General features: G+C 25.6%; 1 protein-coding gene across 6 annotated transcripts in view; it reads left to right on the forward strand.

Annotated features, from left to right (window-relative positions):
* Window positions 1–512: 512 nt before the first annotated feature.
* Window positions 513–14,584, forward strand: part of LOC145182636 (NACHT, LRR and PYD domains-containing protein 12-like) — a 27,967-nt gene continuing 13,895 nt past the window's right edge. For 2 of the 6 annotated variants that reach the window (XM_090076552.1, XM_090076557.1), the window contains exons 1-6: window positions 513–1,056; window positions 1,572–1,658; window positions 2,508–2,556; window positions 3,276–3,569; window positions 5,562–5,582; window positions 13,946–14,584. The exon at window positions 13,946–14,584 is cut by the window's right edge and continues 696 nt beyond it. In XM_090076552.1, coding sequence (XP_089932678.1) covers window positions 970–1,056; window positions 1,572–1,658; window positions 2,508–2,556; window positions 3,276–3,569; window positions 5,562–5,582; window positions 13,946–14,584 — 1,177 coding nt within the window. In that variant the 5' untranslated portion in view covers window positions 513–969. Of the gene's footprint in view, window positions 1,057–1,099; window positions 1,379–1,571; window positions 1,659–2,163; window positions 2,352–2,507; window positions 2,557–3,275; window positions 3,570–5,561; window positions 5,583–6,309; window positions 7,029–13,945 lie in introns of those variants that run through there. The other 4 variants (XM_090076554.1, XM_090076553.1, XM_090076555.1 and 1 more) reach the window with 4 other exon arrangements.

Below are 14,584 nucleotides of genomic sequence, written 5' to 3' on the forward strand. Positions count from 1 at the left end.
CTAGTGATTAGGTCAGTCAATATGGTCTTTCACGGCTCATTTTCTTTTTTGAAGATTTTGAATGACTAGTAGAAACTTTTTTTGAGTGAATAAAATTGTAAAGCATTCAAGCAGAGTACAATACATTTCATTTGAACTGACCTTCTCTCGGATCATTGACGGCTAATTTTAAGAATGCAGGGGATTCAGGGGATGCAATATTTTTGTGTTCTAAAGATTAATAGATTCCTTAACTTAAATCCAAAGCTTTGATGTGATTTTACGCAACAAAAAAAAATTATTTTAAATATAGCACTTTCAATTAAGAAAACTTTTTCACACTTTAAGCAGTCGATTTCAATGATAAAAATTATTTAAAACTTGTCTTTTTGCAAAAATTGCATCCTCCATATTCTCTTGTTGCCATTACTTTTTATAAGAAAGTATTCCGACATATTTTGCTAAAAAAACTCGAAAGTTAAAAATTGGAGCTTCGAACTTTATATATAACTTCGCTACGTTTACATTTTCCCGAAAAATTTTTCAAAGAGATATCGTTCACTAGATTGATCAAAAGTTTTATTTAAAGGAAATATTTTTCAACTTCTTATAGATGTAAAAATACATTACGGATGAAACAAGTTGCAAATATCAAATTATAAAATGTTGACTATTTTTGCATCAAGCTATAACACTTGCAACATTTAAATGAATTTTCAAAGAAAGCAACTACAACATGGATCACAAAGTCATATTTTTCTTTTTTTCCCCAGCAACAATCACATGGTCTCTCAAATTCTAATACAAAGGGGCGGGTTTGGTGTTTTTCTAAAAATTCGGTACTTTTAAAACATTTCATACAATTTTCACACCCGTACAAGTCATAGTTCACTTTATTTGCGTCACATTCAATATATATGTATCCCATGCTGACTCTAATTATTCAGCGTCGAAGTAAACGAAATCGTAATCTTTCTACCACTCCCTAAAATGATGTCAAATCAAAGTGTTAGTCAAGAGGAAGTTGACCTGCAACTTGCTCAGGCACTTTCCCTAATTGAAATGGAGTCAAATAAGGTAATTTTTTTTCCTCTTATTTCTAAACACTACAATCTGCAAGTTTGCAAGAAGTTTCTACTAATTAATCAGAGGTTATTTGTTTTTCTTTTATTTTCCAGAGTTTTTTAATAGCTAAGATAATAGAGCAGGTATGCTAAGTATGCAACCCATTGTTATTACAAAATCGCAATAAAATCCCCAATTGCAAGCATCTTCAGATGTATTTTTTCTTTACATCAGAAAGTTAAAAATTTTAACTTACAAATACTGCCAAAATCAACAGGAACTTTTGGAATTTCAATTTTTCCCTAACTTCTTTGGATCATGCTCAACCTTAAAAGTACTTAAAATACAATATTTTTTCTTGCTTTTTTTTCTAAATATTTCTTTATTTAAACGTGAAGTGTTTTTGGTAATTTACCCAATTATCATAAACACTCTTTATTCAATTGGAGATTTAAGGTTCTTTGCTTGTTGATTCTTTTTTAGCAATTACTTAGTTTTTTCATAATTTTTTTCTACTTAAACTTTAGGTTCTGCCAAACCAAAGTGATGATCAAGAGGAAGATGAGCTGCAACTTGCTTTGGCAGTTTCTCTTAGTGCAGGGGATTCAAATCAGGTACTTTTCCTTCAATTAAAACAAAAGTTTAGCAAGTAACAAATAAAATGACTTGTTAAAAGTGTTTTAATTTTTTCAATTTTCAAAATTGAAAAAATGGAAAAAAATAAAATAAAATAAAAATGACCATTCAAAAAATGACAGCCTGTAAAAAAGAATGAAAAAAAATGACAACTTTACGGCCTGAATTAGAGATTTAAGATTCTTTGCTTGTTGATTCTAGTTAAGCAATTACTTTCCCCCCTGGTCAGTGTGTAATGCACCTAGTTTTATAAAATAGTATCAGACAAATTTTGCTGAAGGCATGATACTTATTTTTACTGCTTTATCTTTCTGTTCTTCAGAATTCATTCATTAAATATCTCTTTACCCATGATTTGATTGTTTCTAATTTGTTGCTGTTTATTTCAGAAATGATGTAACAATGATGCGAACTGCAATTTTTTACTTGATAGTACAATCTTACTAAAGAAATTTTCTAGGTTAAAAAAAATCATCAATAAAAAATTTTTATCTTCATTTTGTATAAAGTTAAAAACAAAATGCTTTTAACCAAAATATTAAACAATTATTTAAATATTTTCCAGTAAAAAGAAAGTTTCTAAGGCCTTTTTGATTTTGGAGTGTGTGAAGTATTTTCAATTTATTCTTACTGCATTTTTCACATTTTTGATTACAGACAATACAACAGTGGTATTGAGATTATGTTTTTTAACCTTTTTATTACTAAGCAATCTTTTTACAGTCAAATTTCATCAAACAACATTTCAATTAATAGATTTTTTAATAAAAGTGCAAAATGAACTTTATTGATAAGAAACTGGTTACGATATTGTAATTTTATTACAGGAGGATGAATCAGAGGATAGTTCTGCATTTGTTCAAACAACTGAAAAAAGTATATCTATGTTTATTAATATTTTTACTAACTATTATTATAAGTGGCTGAGTTTATTGATTAAAGAGAATGGTGGAATGATTGGAAACTTGCTATTATTTATCCATGCATTAAATTGTTCTTGTATTTTTCAACAAAGGTTTGATACTTCTTGTCACTCTGTTGTGGTTAGCATATTAGCCAGTGTAACTCTATTTACTTTCAAATATGCAGGTATTTTACTGAAAAAAACTTTAGGTAGAAATTGCTGAGTTTTTCATGAATACTTCTTTATATAAGGTTTCTGCAATTAACATTTGTTTCCTATATTTAAGTAGCAAATGATAATCATGAAGTAACTATCTAATATAATTATTTGCTTAGATAACATTCATTTACGAGAAATTATAAAGAATTTCACATTTTTATGTCACCAGCTATAAGTGCTGTTGCATTTATTTTCATTCAATGTTATATTTGCATCTTGCTCACAATTAGGTTGGTACAGGAGAAAGTATTTGTGTTAATTTTTATTTGAATAAAAGTAGTTCATGTTGATGAGAGCTGGAACTCAATGATTTCTTGTTTCAGTAAAACCTCTTTATCTTATAGTCAATACTAAAATTGATAGTGAAATGCATTAGAATGTGTATATTTCTTATTTGAAAATTATTAAAAACAAACCAAGCAAATGGTTGAATTATTTGTAATATAGTAGGCAATAAATAATTTTTGTTTAGGAATGGATGTGAAAGTAGTGAATATTTTAAAAGGTAAACTGGCATCAGAATGGAAAATATTTGCACGTGGCACTGGTTTTAATGATGTGGATGCTGTTGTTGATCAAATAGATCATGATGTGAATCTTGCTGTTGATCTAATAGATAATGATGATTTGGCAAGAGAAAAGTCTAAAATTGAGCTTTTTTTAAAGAAACTTATTCAACAACATCCAAATGATTACAGAACTTGCATTCAGAATTCTTTGAAAGTTATGAGAAGGAATGATGTTTTACAAGTTATAACATTATTGGGTGAGTTTCTTGTAGTTATTGTTTGGGTATTATTTGGCTTCAGATAGTTACAAGTTGGATAAGAATTTTTTAAAAACCTTGTTCTTATTTTATTGAATTTTTAAATAAATTTTTTATTTATTAAATGACTTAATAGTTTTTCCTTTTATTATGTCTAGTTTTAAAGAAAAAAGTTTAATTATAATAAGCAAAAGTCATTTTGCAAAAATCCATGTGGGTTGGGTTTTTGCCAACCTTGTTACTCTGCATTGTAAAACTTTTCATCTACTTTATTTTCACATAACACTACCCAAGTTGAGTAAAATTTACATGATTTTTTATTCAATCCCTTAAATGTCAGTGTTACTCCATTACTGGGGGTAATAATATGACATGCATATAACTACATGTATCAGTATTGTGCTAGTACAAAACCAAGTTTTATTTTAATTATTATAATGATGCAAGTTAAACAAAAATATGCACTTAATGTTTGAATAATATTCAACTTGAGAAGGAAAAATTGTTGTGAGTTTACTGACAAATTTTCGTCACATTTCTTATAATTGCTTATTTATAAAATGGATGAACTAAATAAATAATCATACAGATTTATAATCAAAGAAATTAAAAGATACTAAATCCTTGGGGGCCTCAGACATCTTTTCTTCTTGGAATTTTGTTTAGACTGGCATAAAAAAAAAGTTAATGAAATTATTTGTTATTTTGAGTCTAAAATATGCTAATAAAGCATATTTTGCACAGTAGTAAGGGTACCACTAACCTATATCATAATAACAATCTATGACCTTACTAAATTTAGGAATTTGGAATGTTTTGAATGAACTCTTTTTATCAGGTTGTATCTTACAAAGGAGGCCATATACTAACAAAACTGTCTATGGTCTCTTTAGTAAGAGCGTTACATCCCGTGAGTGCTTATAAGTGCCTGTTTAAAAGTTTTTACATACATTAGAAGTTCTATGCAGCTTAAAAAAAAAAAAAAAAGTCTGTTACTATTGTGTTTATAATAAAATTACACAACACTTGTTGCTAATAGCAGTTCACTAATAAAATACAAATAGCTAAACACAATGAAGAATAAATATAATTTCATAAATTTAGGTTTAATTTAATAAGAATGTTGCTAAGTTATACAACAAAGTAGACTTTTAAAAGAGATACAAGCAGCAAAGAGTATATTAAAAAAAAAAACTCCATGCATAAGCAGAAATAAAATTTTAGTTTGACTCAGTTGACTAACTGACACCTGACAATTATTAAAGTCTAAAAATAAGATTTAAAGTTCAGTTATCCTATATACCTAGAAAACAATTTTTAATAAAGTAAAATATTTTAGTTTTAGATTTCAATTAAAATGATTTTTCTTTTGATTTTGTACTAATTTTGCACCTTCTCTTAAATTTATGAACTTGATTTGATTTTTTGAAGTTTTAAATTGCTTATTTGTTTGTTGAAATGTTTTAATCAGCAAAACTTCAAATTTGTTGTATTTTTTTGAATTTAATTTTTGTTACTATAAAATAATGTTATTCAAGTTTAAATGATTTTACAATCTTAATATTTAATTCAAAAAAACTATTAGAAAAACTATAAGAAAACTATTTTTTTTATTGGTTTCTTTTTTATAATTTTTTAGTCTTTTTACTATCATTTTCCCTGATATTATTTTAAATATATTATTTTTGATATTCTTCCAATACATTTTATGAACAACTTTCATGGTTACTTTTTATATTATGATAAAAGTTGATCAAAGTTGGTAAATAATTTCATTCCTTAAAAATATTTTATTATAAAAAAATTTTATTCAAATCTTATTCAAAGTTATTTTATCTCTAATCATTTAAGTAAAAGAATTATCCAGTTTTTCTTTTTAAAACAGTCATTTAGTTCTTCTCTAATTTGATTCTTTTAAATAATATATTTATCTTATCATGCTCTTTTTGTGTTTATCAATAACTGTTATGGTTTTTTTGTTCTTTTTTTCAGATGCAGAACATCATAAATATGGTAAGCAAGTAAATATCAACTTTTATTTTGAATTAAATATTTTTCAGTTAAATCAAACTTTGTAAAACAAGAAGATATCGACGTATTTAAAAAGGTTTTAACACCTCCTTTAAAGACCTGTTAAAACCTTAAGCAAAGCTAAAAAGATAAGAAATAACTAGTTATGATATTGTTACCTTTTATGACAAAATCTAAAAGAGTTGTGTTAGACTTTATTGAGATCAAATCTTACAAATTAAGAAAGTGTGTTAATATCAGATATTAGTATCTATTAAGTAGAATACCATGACCTTTATAAAAGAGTTTTTTTATTAGAACATTCAAAGAAACATTGTAAAAGGTTTTTATGGGTTTTGTAAGTGATATAAAAACAAACAGAAAGTATGCTAAAATTTGTGTAGACATTTTGCTATTGAATCTTATTTTATGAAATCATTATTATTGTATTTAGAGATGTCAATCCCAGGATCCCATACAAACTATTGATCCTGTAATCTCTGGATTATGGGAATGTAATAAAAAAAAGTAAAGATAAATAGGGATTAAGCTGTTAACTTATTTGTACATCATGAAGTGTCTAGTAAATATTGTCTTTGGTAAAATATTTGTTTTATAGCTGTTTATTTTATTTGCAATGTTTTAATTTAATTTTGAATTTTTGGCTTTATTTTAATTCCGAATTGTCGCATGAGAATTAGAGGGTTCTATCTCCTTTTTTTTAATAAGAATTTATTAATAAAAGTTTTAATTAACAATTAATAATATAAACAAAATATTTAAAAATTATATAAATAATGTTATCAGTTTAATTATGAAACATTAGTAACAAAAAAGATGTATAGTTTTAATTATAAAAAATGACAGGAATAAAACATTTTAACTTAGAAAAATTGAAAGTTTAATTCTTACAACAACAACAAAAATTAAATAAAACCCTACAATTCTTATGTGACAAAATGTATGCATGGTTCTCAAAAATTTTTCAACTATAATTTAAATTAATGAAGTTTTCAAAATACAGGTTTATTAAATAAAAAATTTTTTTTTACAATTATTCGAATCGGTAATTGTTTTCAGAGTAACAAATTATGTTAGAATTATAGATCTTATAAAGAAATGTAAGTTGAAATAATTTAAGAACTTTAGAACTTTAAAAAAAATTAGAACTTAAGTAAATATCATGATGAACTACGCTGAATACAACAGCAAAAATCTTATGTACCAAAATGTTCGAAAGTCATGTAATGTTATCAGAAAAATGGTGTTAGACTACTACAAGCAGGTTAAAAAGCAAGTTATAAAGGAAATAGTTAATCAAATATCAAGAGGCTCTAAGTTTTCCTTAACACTTGATGAGTGGACTTCTTTTGGAAACTGTAGATATATGAATGTGAATGCACATGAGTTGAAAAGCTATTGGAATTTATGTTTGGTTTGCATTTTAAGGTGTATATTTACTTTTATTTTACTTTTGACATATATTTATTAACATGACAGTCAAAATAATATTAGAAAACAATCATCTGAAAATTTTATGACATGATCGTTAACAATTCTCTCTTCCTCTTCTATTACAAATACAATCATTTTCTTCTTAATATGCTACAAATTTAGTTTAGTTGATTACCTGAGATCAAAAAACTTATTGATTTAGTTGTGAATAATTTTTAAAATGAACCAATTTTTTTTTAGTGATTTTTATTTTTCTTTGTTAATCTACAAACAGCAGCAAAAAACTAGTTAAGTGTAATATAATTTCTTTTTCATAAAATGTAATTAAACTTTTTTTTAAGTAAACCTTTTTTAAAAAAAAAATAAAGTTTTTAAATACAAAATAAAATCAGTGAAAACCAATACAACATAAAAGAATTTTATATATTTTTTATAAATGAGTTTATTTTTTATAAATGAGTTTTTTTTTATAAATGAGTTTTTTCTTTTATAAATGAGTTTATCTTTTACAAATGAGTTTATTTTTTATAAATGAGTTTATGATTTAAACAAAAAGAAATTAAGCCTAAAATCAGAAACTTTTTAAAATCAACAGTTAGTTTAAAAAAGTTATAATTATAAGAAAGTCAAGTATTGTCTTTGCGGAAAATAGTAATTTTTTTTACTGAAATTGTTAAAAGAGTAATAATAAAAGTAAAATTTAGTTTCATCTCATATTTTACAACAAAATTCTTTTATTTAAAAAATTTCTGAAGAAATATAATTGGTTAATGCCCTTTAAAAAACTTTGAAAACCACTTTTTCATCTATTTGTGCATTTTTAAAATCTAAAAAAAATTTAGGCAGAAAAATTTTTAAAATGATTTTTGGTATAAGTTCATTTTCAATAAAGAAGTAATTGTTTAATAGTATACGTGTTAGTGTTTTATTGTTTTATTCCTGAGAAATTTTAGAAGTACTGTTTTGAAATAATGTTATTTTTGCAGTAGCATATTTCAACTTTTTTGTAAGCAAGTTTTAAAATTTTTATGATAGAAGTTGTTAACAACTGTTGTTAAATGTCATATTTTGTTAAATTTATTTTAAAAAATCAATTTAAAAACTTATTTCAAAAGTTACTTTTTTTATTCGCAATTTAACAAATGATTAACTTGTATTCATTTGTAGTTTAAGATTGTTCCCATTAAAAAAGGAGCCTTTAGAATTAATGCAAACCCTCCTAAAAGTTCCTTATGGCATTAGCTGCAAATTTGTAGTGAATTAAAATTACACTTAGGGGTCCCACAAGGGTCTTGAAACTTCTGAAATAATGGTTGAAATTGAGTTCGATATACCTGAATTAAAACATTTTTAGATATCAACCATTGCTCTAATGATAGGTTATTTGGAACCAATAAAAATCTCTGGATTATTAGAATTAATAGAGTTCATGCAAATATCTTGTTGAATTTATTTTTGTGATATTTCAAAATATTGATTACTTGGTTTGTATATGTTACTATTTGTTGTTTATCCATAATCCATATATGATTGAACCTGTGAATGGCTTGTTTAGTTTTTTTGATCATATTGTTTAATTCTTTATATTCATCTACTGTATTCACCTCTACTCAGCAATGGGATAGATTGCCAGTTTTGGCATTTTTTGTTAATGGAAATACAAAATTTCCTGGTGTGTTAAACTAGGCCTCAGGCTCATCTAAGGTAGCAGTTCTAGAACTTTTAAAGTTATGGAAATGTGATAACCTTGTGATTGGCATGTGCTTTGACACAAGTGATTTGAATACTGGTAGACTTATTGGAGTCTGCTCACTTTTAGAGAAAGCTAAAGGTGGCAGCTTGTTATAGATGGCCTGTTGCCATCACATGTTTAAAGTGCTTTTATGTGATGCTTTTGGAGTATGTTTTGGTCTGTGAACTAGGCCTGGAAATCTTGCTTTTTAAAAGATTCAAAGAAAATTGGTTCAATCCAATAAAATCAAAAAGAAAAAAAGAAAAATTTTCTTTTTCTTTTTCTTTTTTATTTTCTTTTTTTTTTTCTTTTTACTATTATTACACAAAATATTTTATCAAAAAATTTATTCAAAGAAAGTAATGTTTAATGATAAAATTTCTAAAGATATTTTTGAATATAGTCAGTTTTCCTTCCAAGATAGCACATCTGTTAGTGCTGATTATTTAATGATGTGACTTGTTTCATAGATGCATTATTTTAATGCAACTTTATTTCATGAAATGTTTTTAAAACTATTTATGCTTTTATTTGAATTTTAATAGCTGTATTTTCTTTTTTTACTGTTTTATATATGAAAATGTAGAGCTCTCATTAACTAAAATTGGACATCAGTGATACTGATTCTTACAAATATTTGTAGGTTTAATTCTAGATTTTTTTCCTAGTATTGAATTTGACTCTTGATGGTTTCTAAAATCGATTTAAATGATGGTGATTGTAGGCTATTAGAGATGATTATGCTTTAGTTTTACCAGTACTAAGATTAAGCTGATTTATTAAGTGCAGTTGTTACTCATTGTTAAACTAACATTAATTTTGTGTTAATTTACATTAATGTAAAAATTTATTATTTCATTTAATCTACAGTCCTTTTTCGATCTCTTGGAGTTTTATATTTAAAATTTAATGCTGTTGCTAAGTTTCATAAAGGATTTATCTTTTATAATTAAGTTTTTAGATTACAATTATATTTGCACTGTTTTGAATCGCCATTAACAAGCTTCAACTTTGTTTTATTTTATTCAATTTGTCTAAAATACCTAAATAAATTTTTGAATTTTTTTTATAGTTGTCTCTTGCCTTCCATAATTACTAATTGGCCTCTTTTGGGAATAATTGCTGTAAATCCATTTTCTATTTACTAAATATATTGAAACAAACAAAAAAGTAAGGCTAGTGTAAGAACAATATATAAACAGAAGATAAATAAATGACAGTAAGGGGTTGTGTAAGAGTATGGTCAACCCATAAAGATTTTCAATTTTAATTAAATTAATTTAAAAGTTGTTAATAAAACAATCATAAACCGGATCCCAAGATAAACAGATTTAAAAAATCCATTTAAAAAATACTTCCTTCAAATAAAATTTATAACTTTACAATATTTTGAAGTTTTTTATTTAAAAAAATTTTTTTTTATTTCAAAAGTAAAAATAGATTTAAAAATATATTTCAGTGCTTCTTCCTTCAGTTTTTTTGACACTATTTGTAGTTTAGAATATTAGGTTTCATTTATATAATTAGGTATAAACTTTTTTCTGTAAAACAAAATGATTTATAACATTGGGATTCATCGTAACAAATTTTTCTAGTTGTGGGTTACCACACAAAAACTAGGTTAAGCAACATTTACTGACATTTGTAAACTTGGTTGTAATGAACATAACTTTATAGAACTGTGACTTGTATAAAAATGTAAAACTTGTATAAAAATATAAAAATTGTAAAAGAATTGTGACACTCCAAATTTTTGAATAAGTTGAGTTATAAGGAAGTGAGTTCACTGCTTATAATAGACCTTTCGAGTCTTTGTTCTTTTTTGCTGGGTTTTATTGTTTAGAGTTCTAACTGTATTCAAAAGTAAGTTTATAACTCCATTATGAAGTATACAAAAGAAATCTTACTTGCATTAGATATTTTAACAAAAGTATTTCTATTATTTTCAATTTATTTTTAAAAAATGTATAGAATATTAGTATCTGTAAGTGAAACCTAATATTTTTATCATTTTACAATAAATTAAAAAATTTTAATCTTCATCCAACAATATGTATAACAATAAATTAGCATTTAAAATGTGTATTGTTGAGAAATTTATTTTGAAAGTAAAAAATTTTAAAATATTGTAAAGTTTATTTGAAGAATTAATTTATTAATGAATTTTTTAAATCTGTTTATCTCTTTTAATATGATTTCTTGGTTTTCCTTCAAAGCTTTAACACAATTGGTCGACAGAATCTAACAATCTGATATCATAGGTTATTCCATAAAAAATATTATTCCATAAATTTTTTGGTTTAAAAATTATTGCTTTTCAAATGGTTTAAAAATTATTGATTTTCAATTTTTCAAAGACCCAAATTCTAGTACTTCTTTAAACAATAATGATTGAAATCTCAAAGATTGGTAAAATTGAATGCGTTAGCAATCAAGCCCATTATCAGGCACATTAATAGAAGTAACTGGTTTTCTCAAATTTAAGCCATGTTATTTTCAATTGTTTGATGGTGGGATATTTATGAATGCACTGCCATGACATAGAATTTTTCACATAAAATTGAAATGAACTGTTGATTACTTTGATGCGAAGTAACTAACTGCATAAAATGATGCAATTATCTTCTTCATCATAAAGATCATTATTTAAGTGGTTTTTAAAATGACTAAAGATCTTTCCCATTACCTGGACACTCCTCTGAATCATACTCTTTGGATTATCTGCTACATGAAATCATATCCAAAATATGTTATTCCATGGCAAAGAAGATGAGTACAGTTAATTTATCCTTGTGCCAGGAACTTTTCTCTCAACCAATTATCTTTATGCTATATGTACTCAAGTTTGTTTATTTTCCTCTTTTTAAAATAACTAACAGACTCCATTTATTTTGTCTTTAAAAAAGGAGTTAATTATCTTGATATCCATAATCTGCCCAGAAGTTAATGTTTTTAAAGTTTTTAAATTGTGGTACACAGCCATCGAATTAGTACTTAAAATCTAATACATCAGGTAGATTGTCTTTGATATATCTAACTATAGGAACCTGAATTTTGTAGACAAAAAGATATTTGCCTGAGGAATGTTTCCTCTTTAAAATAAAGCACAATTGAGTAAAGTGAGCATTAACTTTTGCTCCAGTGATTTTTTGATCCTCATCCTGGACAATATTTTGTTAACTTTCATCAATATTATCTTTTACTTCAGATTTTTTTTACAACTTTTTAGGTAGTGATAATAATAGTAGTAAATGAAGCAATATTAATGACATTTTTAAGTGTTTCACCCTAAAATTTGTTTTATTGAAGTTCACATTTTTGAAAGAACATTTTGATCAACTATTAATAAAAGTAAGAACAAATTTTTTTTGAGTTGCTAAACAGAATAATATTTTACATGTTGGTTCAGTTTTACTCCAAAAATCCATACTCTTTAATCAATATTTTTTTTAATGATATTGGATAAGTAATTGATTTCTACTGTACATAAAGTCTTTTGAGTGTCATTTTGGAATCCCAAAATTTGCAGGGAAACCGAATTTTAGGAAATTTACCTTAAACATTTTGAAGATGTTTAAGGTCAAAGTTGCTGTGGCTCATCCTGCTGTTGCTAAAATGCTGAAGCAGCAAAATTGCCAATATCTGAAGAACCAATGAATTGTAACTTTTTATTTGTTATGAACTGCAAAAAATAAAAAAAATAATTGATTTTGAGATGTAAGGGTGTCATAGTTTGTATTATTTGATGTGAATTTGATTTGGTTCTAATAAAGTAAACTTATAGAATCTTAAGTTTTCAAAGTTATCTTAAGTATAGAGCACCTTAATGTAGCATAAAAAAATCTTTCCTGGCATATTTTAACTTTTAGAAATGTTGGCATTTACTTTCTTGTCTAAAAAGATCCTTAAAAATCTTACTGAATTAGTAAAATTACTTAATTTTGCATAGCTGTAATAGAATTTTTGCTTAGGTGTAACAGAGTACACATGTATGTAATAAAATCTAATATTATACAAGACTAGAAAACAAAATAGACGATTCCATTACAAACAAGAAAAGTTAAGTACAATTTTAAATTATTAGATCTGCTATAGTTTGTGGGACTACATCTTCCAAAATCAAGCTCGTGATTGCCTTCTGCTGAGAGTGTGCATAGCTATATTTATGTGGATTACCATTTGATGTATAAAGTTCTGTAGCATGTTTTTTGATTAGGGAGTTTTTTCCTTGTTTTATCAAAAGAAGTCTAGTATTAAACTTTGATTATTTTTTCTGAATGGATTTTAAATATTTCACAAAGTTTAAAGTTTCACAAAGATGTTAATCCTAAATTGTCAGTTGTAGCAGTTGTTTTGTGGCAATGTTTGCTCGGCTGAAAAAATAATTCTTTATTTGCACCATTTTCAAATCAATATGCTATTATCGTTGGTTAATTCACAGCACATGTTGCTGCCTTTTTAAGTGATTTTACTGGAATTCATCAATATATTTGAGTGATTCTACTGGAATACATCAATATATTTAAGTGATTTTACTGGAATACATCAATATATTTCAATATATTTGAATGATTTTACTCTAACATATCACATGATCAGAAAGGTGAATTTAATACTGAATTCAACACAGTTCTATATTTTTTATCCACCTTAGACCTTCTACTCCTATTGTTACTATTACACAAAAGATTTTATCAAGTGAATAAAAAATTATTTTTAAATTATAAAACTGTAATCATCAATGAAGAAATATATTTACCATACAAAAAAGAATTCAGCAATAAAAAGTTAAAGAATTTTTGTATGCTTTTATTGTAATTATCATTTTAACGTATTATTGTAAATATGCTTATAATGTAAATAAACCAAGCTTTTTACAATTGCAGTATTTTATCTTTCTATGTATAAAATGGTTTTTGTAAAACTTAAATCTTTCATTTGATGTCATTTTAACTTGCCGTACCTTTTAATTAATCTTAAGAAGTTTCTGGTTACTTTTTTAAAATAAAATCATTTGATTTAAATGAAAGCTATTAATCTGATTAAATGTTGTCAGTGGTGTATTTTTCAATATCAGAGTGTATAAGAAATCTGTTATAATCTTTTTTTCACATTTTGATATCAGGTTTTTTATTCTAAACTTGTACCAAAGATTTTCTTTATATTTATGTTCTTTCAGAAATGCGTGAAACACTGAAGAAGTTTTATCAAATGACTTATGGAAAAATTGATCAACTTGAGCACAATGTAATAAGTCCCATTAATGTTGATCTCTTAAACAAGTTTGTAGAATTGACAGTAGTTGATGCAAATGATGCAGAGAGAGATATTGTAAACATTGCTGAGCGAGAGTTGTTTCTTCGCAGACAAAGCAATTATAAACCAATTGAGTTTTATGAATTATTTTCAAAAGAACTGCCTTTACTCTTGATTTCTGGTATTGCTGGAATTGGAAAAACTTGTTTGCTCAGGAAATGCTTACTTGACTGGGCCAGTAATACCTTATGGAAAAATGTTGATCTTGTTCTTTATTTTGAATGTAGAAAGTTAAATCAATATCAAAATATTGTTAGCATAAATGAGTTGCTAAATGTTTTTTACAAAAATGTGTTTAAAAAATGTGATATTTGTGAACACTTTTCAATATTGTTTGTGATAGATGGGTTGGATGAGTTTGCTTATTTGAATGAATTAATAAATCACAATCCAATAAATCCTAGTAAACAACCCATTGTTAATGTGTTAGCAGATGTTTTGGACTTTCACAAATACAAATGTGTTGTTGCAGGAAGAGTTGGAGCTATATTACAATACAAAA

This window comes from Hydra viridissima, unplaced genomic scaffold (genome assembly GCF_058129835.1).
Source record: "Hydra viridissima isolate aposymbiotic clone 2 unplaced genomic scaffold, HvirCarnegie_v1 scaffold_1, whole genome shotgun sequence".
NCBI classification, from domain to species: Eukaryota; Metazoa; Cnidaria; class Hydrozoa; order Anthoathecata; family Hydridae; genus Hydra; species Hydra viridissima.